Consider the following 18,856-nt stretch of genomic DNA (forward strand, 5'->3'; position numbering starts at 1 on the left):
CTTATTTTTAGCTCCTGGCAACAAAAATACAGATGTTTCTTCTTTTTTAAGAAGGAAAAATCTTGGATACGTGTTTAATTGTGTTTATTTTTTCCAAGGGCTATCCTATTCAACCAATATTCTAAAAAAAATTGGAAGGAAGTTTTTTTTTGAACGGAAATAAAAAGTTTTAGTGCACCTTTTAAGTCAAAAAGTTCGTGGTAACGGGTCATAAGTAAATTGCAAGTCTGGCCAATAGTAGTCAAAATTCTAAAAAGTGGAATTTTGGTAAAAAAAATTAATGCATGAGAAGCTAATGCTTTAATTATGTTTATTCAAATTACAGGAAATCCATTCAGTTTAATGATATACATCAAAAGCCACGAGCCTGAGAGAATTTGCCTGATCGTTGAGAAAGGGGGAGCCCCTCCCCGAGAAAAGCGAATTTGGGTTACTTTAATCCCCCTCTAATGTGCAAATTTATAGACCAAATTATATTATTATGTAAACAAAATGATTGTATTTTCATCACGTTTTGGTATATTAGTAGCGACAGCATATTGCTTTCCACAACAACCCTATCCCACCATTCCACAACAGCCCTATCCTTTCATTCCAAAACATCCGTATCTTATTGTCCATTACAAGCAAAGCTTCTTGGACCTAGTAACCGCTTTACTTTGTAATAGTTTTTCTTTTAGTATTAATAAATTGATTGATTTCACTGATTATTGTTCCCACAAGAGCCATAGGGAGTGATCATAGGGAGTGTTTTCCAAGAGATAAAGGAGTCTGTTACATAATAGGGAGGATTTACTTTGGTCATTGCGTATTAAGTTTTGAGGTATTGCAAAATAGAACTTGTTAGAGACTATTAGTTCTGGCAGGGAACCCCTGACTGTAACTAAAGAGGACAAACATGTGGATGCTACGTAATGACGATACACATGTGGAATGTTAAATAATACTTTAAGAGATTTCTTTTTCTTTCATGATGTTTTCTTTATCTCTCAGGGAACAATTATTAAATAAAGATATTTGTCCACATTAGGACTCGAAAAGGATATAAAAAGTTTTAGTACACATTTTAAGTCAAAAGTTCGTGGTAACGAGTCATAAGTAAGGTGCAAGTCGGGCCAATAGTAGTCAAAATTCTAAAAGTGGAATTTCGGTAAAAAAAATTAATGCATCAGAAGCTAATGCTTTAATTATGTTTATTCCGATTACAGGAAATCCATTCAGTTTAATGATATACATCATAAGCCATAAGCCTGAGAGAATTTGCCTAATCGTTGAGAAATGGGGAACCCCCCCCACAGAAAAGCGAATTTAGGTTACTTTATTCCCCCTCTAATGTGCAAATTTATAGACCAAATTATATTATTATATAAACAAAATTGTTGTATTTTCATCATGTTTTGGTGTATTAGTAGCAACAGCATAATGCTTTCCACAACAGACCTATTCCACCATTCCACATCAGCCCTATCCTTTCATTTCAAATCCTCCGTATCTTATTGTCCATTACAAGCAAAGCTTCTTGGGCGTAGTAACCACTTTACTTTGTAATAGTTTTGTAGAAGCACAAAACGATCCTTAGAAATCGAGACCAATATATAAAAATCGAGACCAAGCCTTAGAAATCAAGACCAACTGTAGAAATCATAAACGGTGCATGAAAATCAAGACCAAATCGTAAAAACCATGAGCAAACTCTACAAATCAATTTCAATCTGTAAAATCAAGACCAATCTGAAGAAATCAAGGGCAACTTCTACAATTAAAGATGAATGCGTACAAATTATGACTAGACCCGAAATCCATACGAATTCATTTCCTAGAAATGACATATTTATCACAAGAAAAATCTCATCCTTCAGTGAAATCATCTCTAGAACTTTTCTATGCAGAAATTGTTGGTTTGAGTGTAAGACATTTCTAGCCCTTAAACAGGCTCTTGGGATAATTTTTGTCAAATAGTCAAGGTTAGATTCATTTAATCCTTTGCCATTTTTTCACTCTTTTTTTATAGAAGGAGCAAATGTTTAGGTCCTCGAATATCTGATGCATTTTTTTCTATAAGGTATCTTTGCAGGCCCCTATGCAGCAAAATATCAAACTTTATCTTAGTGGTTATGAATTGAAAGCTATTCTTCTTAGCATTAATTTTCAAACCTTGAATAGGTTTGAAAATTAATGTTAAGAAGACTAAGTCACTAAGGCTAGGAATAAGTGAGGATGAAAAGGTAATATTGGATAACGAAAAGATTGATCAGGTGAGTAGCTTCACTTAACTCGGTAGCATTATTAGTAAAGACGGTGGGAGCAGTGAAGATGTTAAAAGTAGAATGGCTAAGGCTCAGGGTGTTTTTTTCACAGTAAAAACGGTTTGGAAGAATAGGAAGATAAGACTCCAAACCAAGATTAGAATATTGGAAGCAACAGTGAAGCCAGTGGTCAAATACGGCTCTGAAGCATAGGCGCTCCAAAAAGCGGACAAAAATACACTAGATTTTTTCCAGAGAAATTGTCTACGGATTGTTTTGGGTATCCGGCTGACTGACCGTATTTCAAACAGTAGGTTGTACGAAAAATGTGGTTCAATCCCGCTTTTTAGGGCTATAATGAAAAAAAAAAAGGTTGAGATGGCTAGGCCACGTTCTGCAGATGAAGGATGATAGATTGTCAAAGATAGTCATTTTTGGCCAACCAACTGTGGCTAGAAAGATATCAAGTCGTCCTTGTCTGGGGTGGGAGGATGTCATAGATAAAGATTTAAGGGAAATGGGAACTTCCTGGGAGGCTGTAAAGAGGGAGGCCTTGATAGGTTTAGGTTGGAGGAGGAGTGTGCGTAGCTGTGTTGGCCACAGGCGGCTTAGTGTTGCAGTGAGTTGTTAATAGTAGTAGTATTTCTCACAACTGACGTCTTCTAAGTTCAATAAAAGAATGTGTTTATCACATTCCACCATTAAGTGCTTATCCTTTGGGATGTTTCCTTTGACATAAACAGCTTGGCCACCAAATAAAATGCATATTTCTCCAGTTTCCTCTTGTACTTTTTTTTTATTTCATGACTATTATCATTGTGTGGTCTTATGTTGCATCATAGAAGCCACTTTGGTTTAAATAGCTTAATGTTACACACACGTTGGTTTTTATTATACTTTCAGAATTTAATATATACCTATAAACTGCAGAAGAGTGTTTATCTAACAAAAGGAATTCCGCTTCAAAAATGACACGACAGGAGGAATTTCTTAATCTGATATATCGTGAGTCAATCGTACCGAACCTTATCATAACTGTTAAAAAAATCAATGTTGACACACTATAGTCATTTTCAATACTAAAGCATGCACATCGTAAGATTTATCAAGCCAAGTGTCTCTGACTTTCAAAGCCTGTTATTGTTAGATTATGCAGGTCCTTCGGGAAGCCAATCCAGCGATATAACCTCATTATGACATGCAAATATTGGGTAATCTGACCTAATCCAGGATACCTGCAGGCAACATTCATCTGCTTCTTGGAATTTTTCAAAGCCAGAGACTCATAAGTGTGAATTACAATCAAACCTACAAAACCTTTTCTAAAATAGGAATAGATATCAGCATAACTGGATAGATAGGGTTACGTTAAGTTAACTACTTTTAATTTAGGTTTAGGTTAGGGTAACACGGATTGGTTATGATTTCTATGGGAGTGCTCTAGATTTCTACATAATGATTTCTTGATTTCTTCGGATTGGTCTTGATTTTCAGATGTTACCCTTTTGATGTCTTGATTTCTTCGGTTTGGTTTTGATTTACATAGATTGGTAGTGATTTCTTTAGTTTGTTCTTTATTTTTGCGAACTTTTTGAGATTTCTATGGTCTGGTCATGACTTGTATGTATTATTCTTAATTTTTAGATTTTGCATTTCTTTTATGGATTGGTCATGATTTTTAGAAGTTGACACTGATTCCTAGAGTTTGGTCTTGATCTTTGTACTTACTTGTACTTGTACTTGCGGTGGGAATCAGGCGTTTCCACCTCGCCCGGCATCGATGATCTTAGAGACCTTCTTGGACCATGTTGATCGATCTTGTGCCAGCTGCTCTGCAAAGGCGAGCCACTGAGTTGACCATCTGTGACCAAATTTTCTGAAACCCCCGGTTGGTTCAAGGTCTGACTTGGCCAGGTTCCACCAGTTCTTCCTCTGTCCTCCTTGGTGTTTCTTCCCGTAGCTAATAGGCTCAACTAGAAGTATTTGGTGAGGCAGGTACTCTGGCGGTTTCCGTAATACTTGGCCCGACCATTTCAAACGGCGTTCTTTAATAGTGAGCACAACATCTCTCTGAATATTGCACATTCGACGCATATTCACGTTGGAGATACGGTCACGTAGCTGTACTCTGAGAATTCTTCGTAGACAAGTATGCTCAAACACCTTAACTGTATTCTCTTGTTGTAGTTTTGCCGACCATGTTTCGCACCCGTAAAGGAGAACGGTGCGGACTAGTGCCATGTAAATACGAAATTTCGTTTGGAAACTGATTTCACGGCACTTCCATAAGGGTTTCCGAAGCGAGGCAAAGACTGTCTGCGCTTTCTGTATTCTCTGTTGGATATCAGTGTCGGAAGATCCGTCAGTACAAAGCTGGAAGCCTAGGTATGTGGAACGGTCGACTTTTTCCAGCTGAACTTGGTTGACAGTTAGTGGGAATGGTCCTGTGTCGTGGTTAATAGCCATGAATTTCGTTTTCTCTGTGCTGACTTTCAAGCCGATCAGATCTGCCCAGGCCACGACGCTGTCAAGCATGTTTTGGGCTTCTACAGGGTCTGACAGGAGGCCAACATCATCCGCATAATCGAGGTCAGTCAGCGAGAGATTCTGTCCAACCTGCGCTCCTGGATAAGACGATAGAGCATTTTCAAGCACCCAATCGATGCAATAATTGAACAGAGTCGGAGAGAGGACACATCCTTGTTTTGCTCCGAACTCAACCAGAAATTTTTCGGTTTCTTCGCCATAGATTTTAACTCGGCTCATTGAAGCGTCATAGTATGCCTTCATCAGTTCAACAAACTTCAGCGGCATTCCGTCATTCTCCAGGATCTTCCAAAGTTTCTGGCGAGTGACATAGTCGAAGGCAGCAATGAAGTCCAGGAACATCAAGATCAGGGGTAGGTTGTATCTTCCAAACTGCTGGATAATGAGGCGAAAGGTGAATATATTATCAGTACACCCTCTACCTGGTCGAAAGCCGACTTCATTTCCTCGATTTTTTTCCTCCCTTGCCCCTTTAAAGCGGTTCAAGAGTATGATCCCGAATATTTTGACGGCAATGTCTATGAGACTTATTCCGCGGTAATTTTTGCATTCGGTTTTGTCTCCTTTCTTGTAGAAAAGGAGGATTACTGATGTCTTCCAGTCTTTTGGAAAAGTGTTGGTCCTCCACACATCTTCGAGAATGCCATGAAGCTGTTCAGTAGTAACCTCAGGGCATTGTTTGTATAGTTCCGGGGGGAGGCCATCTTCACCTGGGGCTTTGTGGCTTTTTAGGGTTTTGATCGCTTTTAGTATTTTGGCTCTGGTCGGTGTATCCAGCTCGATATCATAAGGCTCTTTAGAGACGGAAGGTGGGAAGGCATCATGAGTAGATGAAGGGGATGGGTTCAGAAGGAGCTGAAAGTGATCCTTCCATCTTGCTGAACGTTCCTTTTGACAACAAATGATTTTTCCTGATCTGTTTTTGATTATTTCTGAGACAGCAGCTAGCTTTCTTACCAACGGATTCCTTCAGTATCGGGTAAAGCTTGCGGGTGTCATGTAAGCGTGCTGCTTTCTCTAATGACTCGGCAGCATCTTCCCACATTTGGCGGCGGTCCAGCCGAACAGAGCGTTTTACTTGTCTGCGTAACTCCTTTGTTTCTTCTTTAAGGCCTCCCATCTTTTGTCTTCACTCACCGACTATTGACAGGGTTCTAGCGGTTATCCAGTGTTGTTGTTTGATTTTTGCTCGGCCTAGGATCTCATCGGCAGTCTCTGTCATCACGGCTTTAAAGGTCTCCCATCTCTTATCGGGGGTTAGGTTTTCATCAGAGCTGAGGGCGTCAAACCGGTTAGTTAGTTCCAAATTGAGGGCCTGCCGCACTTCTTTGTCTTGAAATTTACCGATATCGAAGCCGATCTTGGACTTGTTTTTTCTTCGAATCGCAAGACGTAGCCGAATTTTTGCTGCGACGAGCCTGTGGTCAGATCCAGACTGTGAGCCTGTGTCCGTGTCATTGTGAGAGCGAGAGTCCTGCACGGAGCTTCTCCAGCGCTGGCGTACGAGAATGAAGTCGATTTGGGCCTTAGTGACACCGTCATTTGAATGCCAAGTTAAGAGGTGGCTAGGTTTGTGTTGAAATATGGTATTTGTGATAACAAGGTGGTTCATCAAGGCATAGTTTACCAACCTCTGCCCATTCTCGCATCTGTGACCCTATCCAAATTTTCCCAGGATTTGTCTTGTGGTCTAGTCAGATGGACCAACTCTTGCGTTGAAGTCTCCAGCAACAATCAAGTAATCACGTGCGGCTATAGAAGAAGACAACTGCTGCAGTTCACCATAGAAATTATCCTTGGTCGTTTCAGTAGCGTCACGGGTGGGGGCATAGGTAGAAATTATGGACACATTTGCAGGGTTTCCTTTTAGTCTGAGTCTAGCAAGTCTACAGGAGACTGGTTCCCATTCTAGGAGAGCGTTTCTGGTTCTTTGGTTCATGATGAAACCAACTCCGTGGAGTCCTGAATTATCTTTTATTCCGGAATAGAAAAAGTGGAACTGGTGTAGTGTTTCTGGAGCCGTTATAACTATAGACCCAGAACCGGAGATTCTGGTCTCGGATATGCAGAGTATGTCTATGTTGTACTTCTCCATCTCATGGACAAGAAAAGCTTGTGTGGCTTCTTTTTAGCGGATCTTACATTCCAGCATCCAACATTTATTCTGGATTTTGCCTGTTTAATGACTGTAGTAGGTTTTCCTAGATTTATGGCGTTGAAAAGATTTTTCGACTTCGCCGCCATATTCAAAGTCGCGTCGCCTGCCGGGAACGCCGTAGTATGGTGGGCTAGTTTACTTTTCGACACCCGCGCCAATACGGGGGCCGCGTCGCTTGCCGGGGACGCCGTAGTTGTTACAACTTTTCTTCTAGGTCTCAGATCCATCAATGTTTCTTGGCAACAGAGTTGACCGCAAGGTCCCCAGTCTTGCGGGTCACCCGGAGTGCGTTGGCCACCAAATCGCTCGGCATGGAGCTCAGTGGTGTTTACACCCTTCCACCGCTTTGAGGTGCGCTGCCGGATTTCCTCTGCTGCCCAGGGACGGAAGATCGAGCCTCATTGCCTGTAACTACCATCACCGCCATGGAGGTATACAGGCTTAGCTTGACCTTTGACTCCAACCTAGAATCAGCAGGGGCTTTAGGAAGGGATCTATGCGGTTTGGTCTGTATTTTGATGCACTAGTCATGATTTCTAAGGTTAGAAATTTTATAGTTTATGTATTTATTTTTGAAGGAAAAATTATTAAAAAACTTTTAAGTGTGATAATCTGCACCAGAATGGTGTCATCAGGGCTGGTACATTGTGCCACACTGGCCTCAATTGCTAAGACTTATCCGAAAAAAACCCTACGGGAGATTTTTTTTTTCTTTAGTTTTGATGATCGATTCTAGTGAAAACGAATATTTTTGCAAGAAAATGCCCAAACAATGTCATATGTGTGATATTGCTTGCTATAGAGTGTCGTTCGTCAGCCTATGAGCGTCGCATGCAGGGAATTGCCATAGAACATCGCAGTATAGCGATGAAATGATGAGTTTCCGCTGTTCAAATAAATGCAATGGTTATTCTTTAGTTTATAAAGTTATTTTTGAGAGAAACGGTTCAAAACCCTTAGGTGTAATGTGATGAGCCATAATGGTGTCATTGGGGGGGGGGGGAGGGCTTATATATTATACCACACTTTTAAATTGAATGATCCAGGATGAAACCTCGACTGGTAATTGTTTCGCAATTCAATTATCTTGTAGCCTATACAAATAGGTAGGATTTTTCACAAATGACCTTAATATGAGTGTAAAATTTAGTGTAGTAAAGAGGAAAGGCATAACTTTTGATCTTGTATTAAGGTGTGGCATATTCTAGCCATGATGGAACTCTCACTTTTATTTCATCCCTGATAGCAATATTATTTTATAACACTCTCTAAAGCAATACTTAACATGCAGGTGCATACCAAGTGCAAGCCATTTCAAATAATCCATTTTTCCTCTGCATCTCAATTTTATCAGTCATAGGAAACACGAAATCAATAGCTTAATCAATATAGTAATTGGGACATGAGAATTCTCCGCGTGTGGAATTGTGCATTTCATAGAATATTTTTCCCGAATAATAATATCAGATATAGATTGCCAGTCCAGCTGTCTAGGGTGCAGTTCCACTGGATGGGAGATTGCCCTTTCGAATCCTACTGGGAGCAGAAATCATTAGAACATAAAGGTTCCCTGAGAAAAACACATTGGAAGAAAATGAAATTTTTTAAAAGAATAATGTTACACCGATGTATGTACCATCATTACGCAACGCCCCACCTGTGTCCTCCATAGTCACAAGCAGTATCCTCCAAGGGGGAATGAAAAACAACTCACGTGCGAATGCGTCATCGTTAACATAAGTAAATCATTCCTCTCTTACATAAGAACTATAGAAATCATGAAGAAAACCGTCTTGAAGAAAAAATGTCTTAGAAAACGTCTTGGTATGTCTTGAAACATCTTGAAAAAATGTCTTGAAGAAAAAAGTCTTAAAAAACGTCTTGGGATGTCTTCAAACGTCTTGAAGAAGAATATCTTTAAAAAGACGTCTTGGGATGTCTTGAGTCGTCTTGAAACGTCTTGAAGAGAAATTCTTAAAAACGTCTTGGGATGTGTTGAAACGTGTTGAAAAAAACGTGATGAAGAAAAATTTCTTAAAAAAAACTTCCCCGATTGAGAAGTAGACTACTAATTACGGACTAACACGTCCTATTACGTAACAATACAAAAAACTATTATATAGCAACCAAACCCTATTACTTAACAGCCAAAACAAACATTCCCTATGATATAACATTCCCCTGGGTCTGTTATAAAATTGTTAACACCTGCATCTTGAGGAAATCACCTTTCAACTTAAATCATTAAAGGAAGAAAGGAGTATTGGGTACGGATGGGTGTGCTTATTTCCATCGTGGGAATAATACTACTACCACCCTCTTAGATTCTGACACATAAATTTTCCCCCACCTCCCCTCCGCCATTTTGTGAAATAGTGGTACTGACTAAGATCCTTCTGGTTTACATTGTCCTGGTTATTTTTCCTTTGAAGATAGCTTAACAAACGATTTGTAACGATTATCTCAAAAAGGTGAAAATGCCACATACGAACATTAGGCCTGACACCGACACATAAGGAACAAGTTAATTCTCAAAACTTGCACATCAAGGAGGCACACTCGTGCCTCTATAAAGAGGCGAACAACGACAATGTTAAGCGATCTTCGGTTCCAGTGGTTGCAGAGGGGTGGGGAGGGATGCATTTCGTAGCCGGAGCTCCAACTAAGAAATCTGCCAAATTTCATCCCCCTCCGACTTTTCCTTCATGGGGAAAATCTGGCCGAAAGTTTCGACCCACCAACCCCAGCCCCCCTTTAACGTTGTCCGATCGGGCTGAAATTCACAAGTTAAGGTTCCTTAGGGCCCAGGAGCTAATCCGCGAAATTTCAGCTCGATCCGATAACTCCTTCCCTTTTTTCCAGAAACCACGCATAGCCACTTAATTTTCATATTCTTTTTTTTTCTCGACGCCTACAGTCACAGCCGACATCGGATCTGGGTGTACGAAGACTCATTCGATGCGGAATTCTCCGAGTAAGTGCCCTTGAAAGTTTCGTAGGAAAATCTTAACCCCCCGAATGTTTCGCCCCCCAACCCCCCCCTCCCTTTAACGTTGTCCGATCGGGCTGAAATTCACAAGTTAAGGTCCCCTGCGGCCCAGGAGCTTATCCGCGAAATTTCAGTTCGATCCGATAACTCCTTCTCTGTTTTCCAGAAACCACGCATTAGCCACTTAATTAACCCATTTCTCCATAAGAGCCCATGTTAATTTGAAATTTTTAAAAGTTATTTAAAAGTTATATTTACACACATGAATGTGGTTAGCTCAGTCGGTAGAGCGTGGGACTTTTAATCCTCGGGTCAAGGGTTCAAGTCGCTTATCGGGCGATTTTTTTTACAAAATATGAAAAAAACTTCGTTTTCTTAAAGAGTTAAAGAGGCTACGTCCCAAAGTCGAACCTTAAAACGTACAGGAATCTAAGCTAGAAAATCGGGGGGTTAAGATTTCCCAAAGAAACTTTCCAGGAAAATTACTCGGAGAATTCCGCGTCGAATTTTTGAAATTCTTAAAATCCTTATCCTTGAAATTCTTATCAAGAATTTTTGAAATTCTTAAAAGTTACGAATATCAACATTCAAGTACATCAAAATAATCAGCTCGGCACGGCAAGAATGACTCCAAGCATCATAAAAATCCAGCTCTACCATGGATTGTAGAAAAACGTACAGAAATAATATGAAAAAAAGAAAACGAAGTTTTTTTCATATTATTTAGTTATTATAAATGACCTACCTGTAACGTCAGAATCGAATTTTGTTTGACAACACATACTTTTTCAACAAAAATAATATTGGTCTTGTTTTTATCCCTACGCATATGCGTTCCACTGCTACAGTGGGGTAACAACAATTGGAAACTTGGTATTTATGCACACCAGTATTATTTTTAGAAGAGAAAGTTTTCGTCTTGATGGTCAGTGATCAAAAACTACTTTAATTCGAAAGGCTCGTTTATAGATTAATACAAGCTTGGGTTTATGGTAATTAAATAAAAAAAATAAGTATTTTCAACTGAAATTAAGGACCAGCATTAAAACTTTACAAACAGAAATTGTTACGTATATGATGGGGATTGCTCCTCCTCAAAACCTCACTCTTTATGCTAAAGCTTCTTGGTACTTTTAGAAAACCGTTCTAATTAAACGAACATTGTTTCGGGAGTCGTTTTCAAAGAATTCAGACTGAATTCGAACTTTAGCGTAAAGAGCGAGGTGTTGAGGAGGAGAAATCTCCCTTATACTCAGTAAATTTCTGTTCACTTTAAGTTTTAATGTTGCTCCTTACTTCCAGTTGAAAATTCGTTTTTTAAGCAATGCCAGGAAATCTGGTTACACTTCTACGGATAATTCGCTCCTCCCCACAGATTTATTCTCTAGAGAATTATATCCTGATGAAAACTTACACCAGACAATTACCCTTAGAATCTCCAAACGTAAAATTGAGCTGATAATGAGAAAGCAAGACATAAGAGGAATTTCGCATAGAAATTCTGGCAAATTCCCCTAGTGTAAAGTTTCTCCTGAAAAATTAAGCCCCTGGAATTTTCCCTCCAAAGGGAAATTTTTCCTGTGCAAAATTCTACGGGCAGAAAATTCCCCCTTCCAAAATATGGGCACGTTTTTTAACTTAAAAACCATTCCAAATGGGCTGTGGGGGGGGGATCATGATATCTCCAAAGGCATAGCTATTCGGCCTTTCAACTATACTGAACAAAATGGCTTTCTCAAAATCTTGATCTGATCTTTTTGTGAAAAAGAGGCGTGGGAGGGGGCCTAGTTGGCTTCCATTTTTTCACCTAAAAAGGGAACTAGAACTTTTAATTTCTATCCGAGATAGTCCTCTCACGATATTTTCCGACCACTGGGTTGATACGATCATCCCTGGGAAAAAACAACAACAAATAAACAAGCATCTGGGAAAAATGCAAACTCCACGTTTTTTCAGATGAGAGCTTAAAACTTCTGCAATAGGGTTCTTTGATGCGTTGATCTGATGATGTGATTTTCATTAAGACTGTTTGAGTTTCATTGGGTTTTCCCCCTTTTTTGAAAAATCAGGCAAATTTTCTTAGGCCCGTAACCGTTGATGGATAGCACTAAACTTAACGAAACATACGTATTTGAAATCAGTATAAATATTTTATTCTTTTGATATATCTAGGCTACTGGTAGCAAAACTCCATTTTTTAAGTTTTGGTTCCTATTGAGTTGGGTTGTTAATTAATTATAGTTTGTTACGACGAACTGTCTGAAAAAGAAAAAAAGGCTTTAAAAACCCTGGGGATATATTACCTTTAAAATAAATCCAAAATTTTGTTTTTCAACCTCAAAAGCCATTGGCCAATCTTCAACATAAGCCCTTTTCACTCGAGCCCCTGCCAAGCATAGTTGAGAACTGGGAATTTCTGTTAACTCATCTTCATAAACATCAACTCTTCCTTCCTGAATGATCAACCAGAGGTGGGAAAACTCTGCAGACTTCCCATGGTTTATTTGGGCAATGGAAACTAAACCTGGTAAGAAAAGATGCTTTCTAATAAACAAATTTATGATACATGTTCATCCAAAGAAAGTAATGTCAAGAATCTCGAACTTTCAAGTCAACTTATAAATTATTAATGAAAGAAAAAACAATTTGTTTCTACAGATAAGCCTCTAAACGGTCCTACGAGCCAAGAATTATCCTGAGGGTAGGGGCATCACAAAAGAGCAACTTTTCACAAAAGAGGGCATCACAAAAGAGGAGCATCACAAAAGAGGGGGATATATTAAGGGAACTTTCCTTGGAGGAATTTATCATGGGGGAAGAAAATTCCCATGAAGGGAGCGCAGGATTTTCTAGCATTATTTAAAAAAAATGAAAAAAATAAAAAAGTTGTCAAAATGAAAAAAAAATTATTTAAAAAAAATAATTATCTCACTTCTATGTAATACCTCTCTTTTGGCACTGACTTGAGTGTTTTTCATTACTATCGGGGGTATCATATTCGCTCTAACCCTCTAACAATGACGCATTTGAAAATCGGAGGTTTTTTTAGAGCACAAAATAAGGAGAAATTACGTGATAAATTAAACTTCCACAAAAGGAGGCAACATTATCTAGCTGCAAAAGAGGGTGCCGTTACCTCTACATTTAATTTGCTTAACAAAAACTTTACTTTGCTACAACGAATACAAATTAGGTTATACACCTTCTAACAGACTACGCTCTAAAATTTAGAATGAGGTATACAGAAGGCTGTATTCTAGAAATCTCTTCTTTTTTTTAAAGCAAATATAAACTTAGAACTAGTATTTTTACTAGAACTAGTGTTCTTTTATCCCTAAGGGCATAGTTATTAGGTATTCCAACTATGCTCAACAAAATGGCTATATCAAAATTTTGATCAGATGACTATGGTGAAAACAGGAGCATAGGAGGGGGGATAGTTGCACTCCAATCTTTTTGGTCACTTAAAAAGGGCATTAGAACTTTAGATTTCATTTAAAATGAGCTCTTTCTCGGTATTCTAGGACCATTGGTTCGATGCAATTACCCCCCAAAAAAATCAACAACAAAAACACGCATCTGTGGTCTTACTTCTGGCAAAAAGAAAAACAAAATTCTACATTTTGCAGATATGAGCTTGAAATCTTTACAGTGGGATTCGCTGATATATTAAGCTTCATGACGTCATTTTTATTAATATTTTCTTGAACTATCAGGATATTCCCCCCCCCCTTTCAAAAATCGGGCAAGTTTTATCAGGCTCGTAGCTTTTGATACGTAATACTAAGCTTGATGAATCTTACATATTCGGAATCAGCAAAAAATACAACTTTTAAAAAGCATCTTTTGATATTAAAATTTAATTTTTTTGAATTTTGTTTATTAATGAGCCTAGTCGCTCCTGAATAGGCTTGCTCCTGACTGTTTTTTTTACCACAAACTGTTTAATAAATGGATATGAACAAACGTTTGTGAAATGAAAGTAAAAGTAAGCAAAAATAAAAGTTGTTAAGTAGTTTTCAGTAAAAGTTGAAGCAAATAGCTTTCGAATCAAAGGGGGAAAGTCAGAACCTGCCGTTTGTAACATTGAAGTTCTGATAAACCTTAATAAAGGCAAATATTTTATAAAAGTTTGCTGAAAACATTAAAATGATTCTGTCTTTTTTAGAATTAATGCGACATTTGTTATAACGGGTGCGCAGTAGTAATTGCGTTGCAGAAATGTCTAGTAAAGCAAAAGGGACACTTGAACAGGCCCTAAACAAGTAGGAGCGTTTCTCTTTAGTTTAATTTTTATCCTCTTTCATTTAGTTTATGTTTCTTCATAATTTTCATTAAATATATTACTTAGCCCCTCATTTGTGGGGCTTCACTTTCAGTGATAAGTTGTAATATTTGATTTACTTGTGGTAAGATATAGTCTTAACCACTTTTTTTTTAAAACGAGCAAACATTACTACAAACTAAAGTTTGTCTACTACTTCCTACTCAAACTGTTAAAGTCTCAAGTCTACTGCGTCATTTGAGCTTTATTGAAAATTAATTATATAGCAAATATTTTCTTTTGTACTTGTAACATTGAAAACAAAAATAAAATTTGCGGTGAAATTACAGTGGAATATTTTGATTACATGTCAAATAATCATTTTCATTTTATTAGTTCTTTCGACTGTTCAAGACAAATACATTTTTCTACTGAAATAAATTACAATTATTTTTCCTTTGTGCTTATTGCAGCATTGAAAACAAAAATTAAAATTACTGTAAATTTTTTTTTAACTCAATATCATTAAATATGTAAAATATCAAGCTTAATTTTATTTGTTCTTTTGTAAGGTTGTTCAAGACACATATAGTTTTCAGTAAAGCGCCAATGACACAGTAAGCTTTAAGCTTTTACGGTTAAGGAAGAGGCAAAACTCTGGTTATATAAGTATTTCTTGTTCCTTTTAAGTTTGATTTATACATGCAGTTTGAGTTTTACTCCATTTAAGATTTATTTATTCATTTATATTAATAACTGTTGCATGATTTTCGCCATCATTTGCTTATTTAATTTTTGCTCGTTTTTGGTTTCATTTAGTGAGTGGAAATTAAAGTGGAATATTTGATTATAGATCAAACATCCATTTTCATAGTTCTTTTCAAGGACGGTTAAAGTCACATACATTTTTGCAAACGATTTATATTACAAACATTTTTTCTTGTATTCATTATAACATTGAAAATTAAATAAAAATTACAGTCGAATAAATATTGAACTGATGAGCTTTCAGCAATTAATATATATATATATATATATATATATATATATATATATATATATATATATATATATATATATATATATATATATATATATATATATATATATATATATATATATATATATATATATATATATATATATGAAAGTTCTTAAGCCGAACTGGCCAGACATGACAATAAACAACAAAGAGAGATAAAACTCTACAAAAAAAAACTCAAACGAGACTACGGCCAGTAGAGAGGAAAGACTAAAACAACGCGGATATTTTGCCTGTATCCAAACTAGGCGTCCTCAGCACAAGATAAAAAGAAAACTAAACTAAAAACAAATAAAACCATCACCAATAATACTAAATACAATTGTCGCTACTGATCCACGTAGGGAAAAGAAGCTATTCGAGCTACTTCAATGAGAACATCAAAGCAACTGAGGAAAAATTATGAAAATTGAAACTTAGTTAACTATTCTGTTGCGAAATAGTCCTCTTGTAAGCTAATATTGAAGCAGCTCTTTTTGGTCTAGTAGGTAATCTTGTCCCCTGGTGATTGTGTAAAATTTTAATTCCCTTATTGATTACTGGTTCATTTTTCAAAAGAAAATCATAAATTGGGTCAATAGTTAAATTCCCCGGGTCTCTATTTATTGAAAGATTAGCAAATATATGTTTTTTAATTTCTATAGCCTCCCTCGCCCACTGAGAAAAACCTCTATCATTAGAAATAGTTGTAGCCTCATCAAATTGTATAAAATGTTCGGGATGAAAGAATGTTTGTTTAGCTAGAGCCGAAACAAAAGTTTCAGGAGGCTTTCTTAATTGTAGGGTTTTCTCTACTGACTTGCGATGCTCAATAAATCTTTCAGTATATTGTTGGTGAGTTCTACCAATATAAAACTTTCCACAAGAACAAGAAATTTTATACACCCCACTAACTAAATATCCCCAGGTTAAATCCTTCCCAGAATTAAGAAAACTACCTAATGGTCTCACTGATTGGAAACAAGTATCAATGCTATGTTTACCTAAAATTCGTTTAAGCATCTCCCCCAAAGTAGGTGCATAAGGCAAAGAAATGAACTTTTTCGGTAAGTTTAATTCTGTGCACTGTGAAATCCCAATAACCCTATTGTTGTGTTTAATGCGTCAATTTTTTATTGCTTTATTAGAGAATTTAATCGGGTAGCTATTACAAAATAAAACGTCCCTCCAATGCAACAATTCAGAATCTAAAAACTCCTGGGAACAAATTCTGAAAGCTCTATCCACCAGTGCAATCACAACCCCCGTTTCACCCCATATTTCACAATATGGTGGCACAAGTAAAAGTTCAAATACCTATTACTGTGTGTAGACTTTCTATATACTGAAAAAAGTAAATGGAGATCACTTTTAATCAATAAGATATCAAGAAAAGGTAGTTTGTCATTTTCTTCAAACTTCACCGTAAATTTTACATTTTTGTCAAAACTATTTAAATGTTTATGGAAAAGTTCTAAGGACTCTAAACCGTGTTTCCAAATGCAAACCACATCATCCATGAATCTGCCCCAGAAACAGGGAGAGAGCCTAAAACTGTGTATAGTGGAGGTTTCAATAGATTCCATCAAGAGATTTGCCAACAAAAAAAAATTGATGGCAAATCTCTTCGTGGAATCTATTGAAACCTCCGCTATACACAGTTTTAGAGCGTCTCTGAAATTTATATTTTTTTTTCTCCATGATTCAGTAGCGATACATGTTTCGCCGCTCTTTCTGGGAAGAATGACTAAGAACATAAAATACACAGTACATTTTTAATGAGAAAAGAAAACATTAGCAACAGAAAACTTCACATAGCGTAAATTTTGGATATGCATTGGTTACTGAATTCTCTACCATTAACTGATAGCAATATCGCTAAGCACCAAATGTTAAGAAAAATATTGAAAGAAAGTGAGACCTACTAAATTAGGTGATTCAAATCTTATTTATTATAACAACTTAAACTATTATGACACTTTGAATTACCCATAAGACCTTTATTTTTACAACTGCTTTTGTTTGTGGGACACAAATATATATATATATATATATATATATATATAGTCTTCCTTTTCTCCTTCTGTCTCTTTTTTTTTTTTTTTTTTTGTGTGTGTGTTTGTGCTGTTGCATTGGTGATTTCTCTTTTCATGATATATATATATATATGTATATATATATATATATATATATATATATATATATATATATATATATATATATATATATATATATATATATATATATAATGTACAGCTTAATTTCATTAGTTATTTCCAAGACTGTTTAACATAAATATAGTTTTCAATAGAGCGACAATGACACAGTAAGCTTCAGACCTTTACAGTTAGGGAAGGGGGCAGTATCCAGTTTCCTGTTTGTATGAATTCTTGTTCATTTTAAGCTTGATTTGCACATTCAATTTTAAATTTTACTCGATCCAAGATTTATTTATTTATGTTACTACCTGCTGTATGTTGTTTAATGTCTGTTTGTTTTGTTTTATTTATTCTTTAATAGTACTTTTTGGTCATTTTGAGTTTGAATTCTTAAAGGAATTTATTCCTGCTGATCTGGCGCTTAATACAACCTTTATGTTTCTTGGAAAAACTTCTTTTTCGAAGAGTTTTTTTTAATTTCTGCTCGTTTTTGATTGCCAGATATTTTACTTAACCGATTTTTTAAGTATTCCAAAAAAGTTAATTATTTAAACAAGTTACTTAAATTTAGTTAATTAAGTTTAACTTTTTATACCTTGAAATGAATGAAGTTTTAGATGTTTTGCGAGTTCAGGGTGCTAGAATAGGTTTGAAAATTAATGTTAATAAGACTAAGTCACTAAGACTAGTAATAAGTAAAGATTAAAAGGTGACAAAAATACTGATCAAGGGAACAGCTTCATTTATCTTGGTAGCATTATTAGTAAAGACGGTGGGAGCCGTAGATATGTTAAAAGTAGAATAGCCAAGGATCAAGGTGTTTTTTTTTAGAAAAGGAGTAGTAGGGCCAAGATGGGTCTGACAACATACCTATCCCTTCAAATCCCGATCCAGACACTTTTTTTAGAAACCTCTTCAAGACGTTGGCGTCTCTTACGTAATGGGGAATGTTTTTCAAGATATGCAGGTGATTATTACGTCATAGGGAAGGTTTACTTTTGGTATTATGTTTAATTTTCATTGATTGTTTACAAACCTAGGAGACCCCGCCAAATCTGAATTTCTTTGTATGATTAAAAACTTACGATAGCTAAGAAAAAATCTACGATTCCCCACCAAATCAAGATTTCCTTGTATGTTACGTCATTGGGGTTGCTTGTTAATTAATAGGGTTTTGATTGTTTAAAAACCTTCAGAAGCCCTCCCAATCAGGGTTTTTTTGGTTGTTGTGATTAAAAACCTATGAAGCTCGCGAAAAACCTTCGGAAAACGCTAGTAGGGGACGTTCAAGACGCGGAACCCTAGCAATCAATTCCAATACCACCCCTAGGATCTAATTTCATCTGGGGCCCTAGCATCCATTTGCATCATACCCCTTAACCTAACCACCGGGGGCCCTAACCTCCAATTATATCTGTGGCCCCTACCATCCAATTATTTCGGAGGGCCCTTAACCTAACCACCAGAGGTCC

General features: G+C 36.7%; 1 protein-coding gene across 4 annotated transcripts in view; it reads right to left on the reverse strand.

Moving 5' to 3' along the window:
• Positions 1-18,856, reverse strand: part of LOC136041770 (uncharacterized) — a 43,814-nt gene that overhangs the window by 7,719 nt on the left and 17,239 nt on the right. For all 4 annotated transcript variants that reach the window (XM_065726538.1, XM_065726536.1, XM_065726537.1 and 1 more), the window contains one exon: positions 12,244-12,464. In XM_065726538.1, coding sequence (XP_065582610.1) covers positions 12,244-12,464 — 221 coding nt within the window. The remainder of the gene's footprint in view (positions 1-12,243; positions 12,465-18,856) is intronic.

Source organism: Artemia franciscana, unplaced genomic scaffold (genome assembly GCF_032884065.1).
Source record: "Artemia franciscana unplaced genomic scaffold, ASM3288406v1 PGA_scaffold_37, whole genome shotgun sequence".
In the NCBI taxonomy this organism is placed as follows: Eukaryota; Metazoa; Arthropoda; class Branchiopoda; order Anostraca; family Artemiidae; genus Artemia; species Artemia franciscana.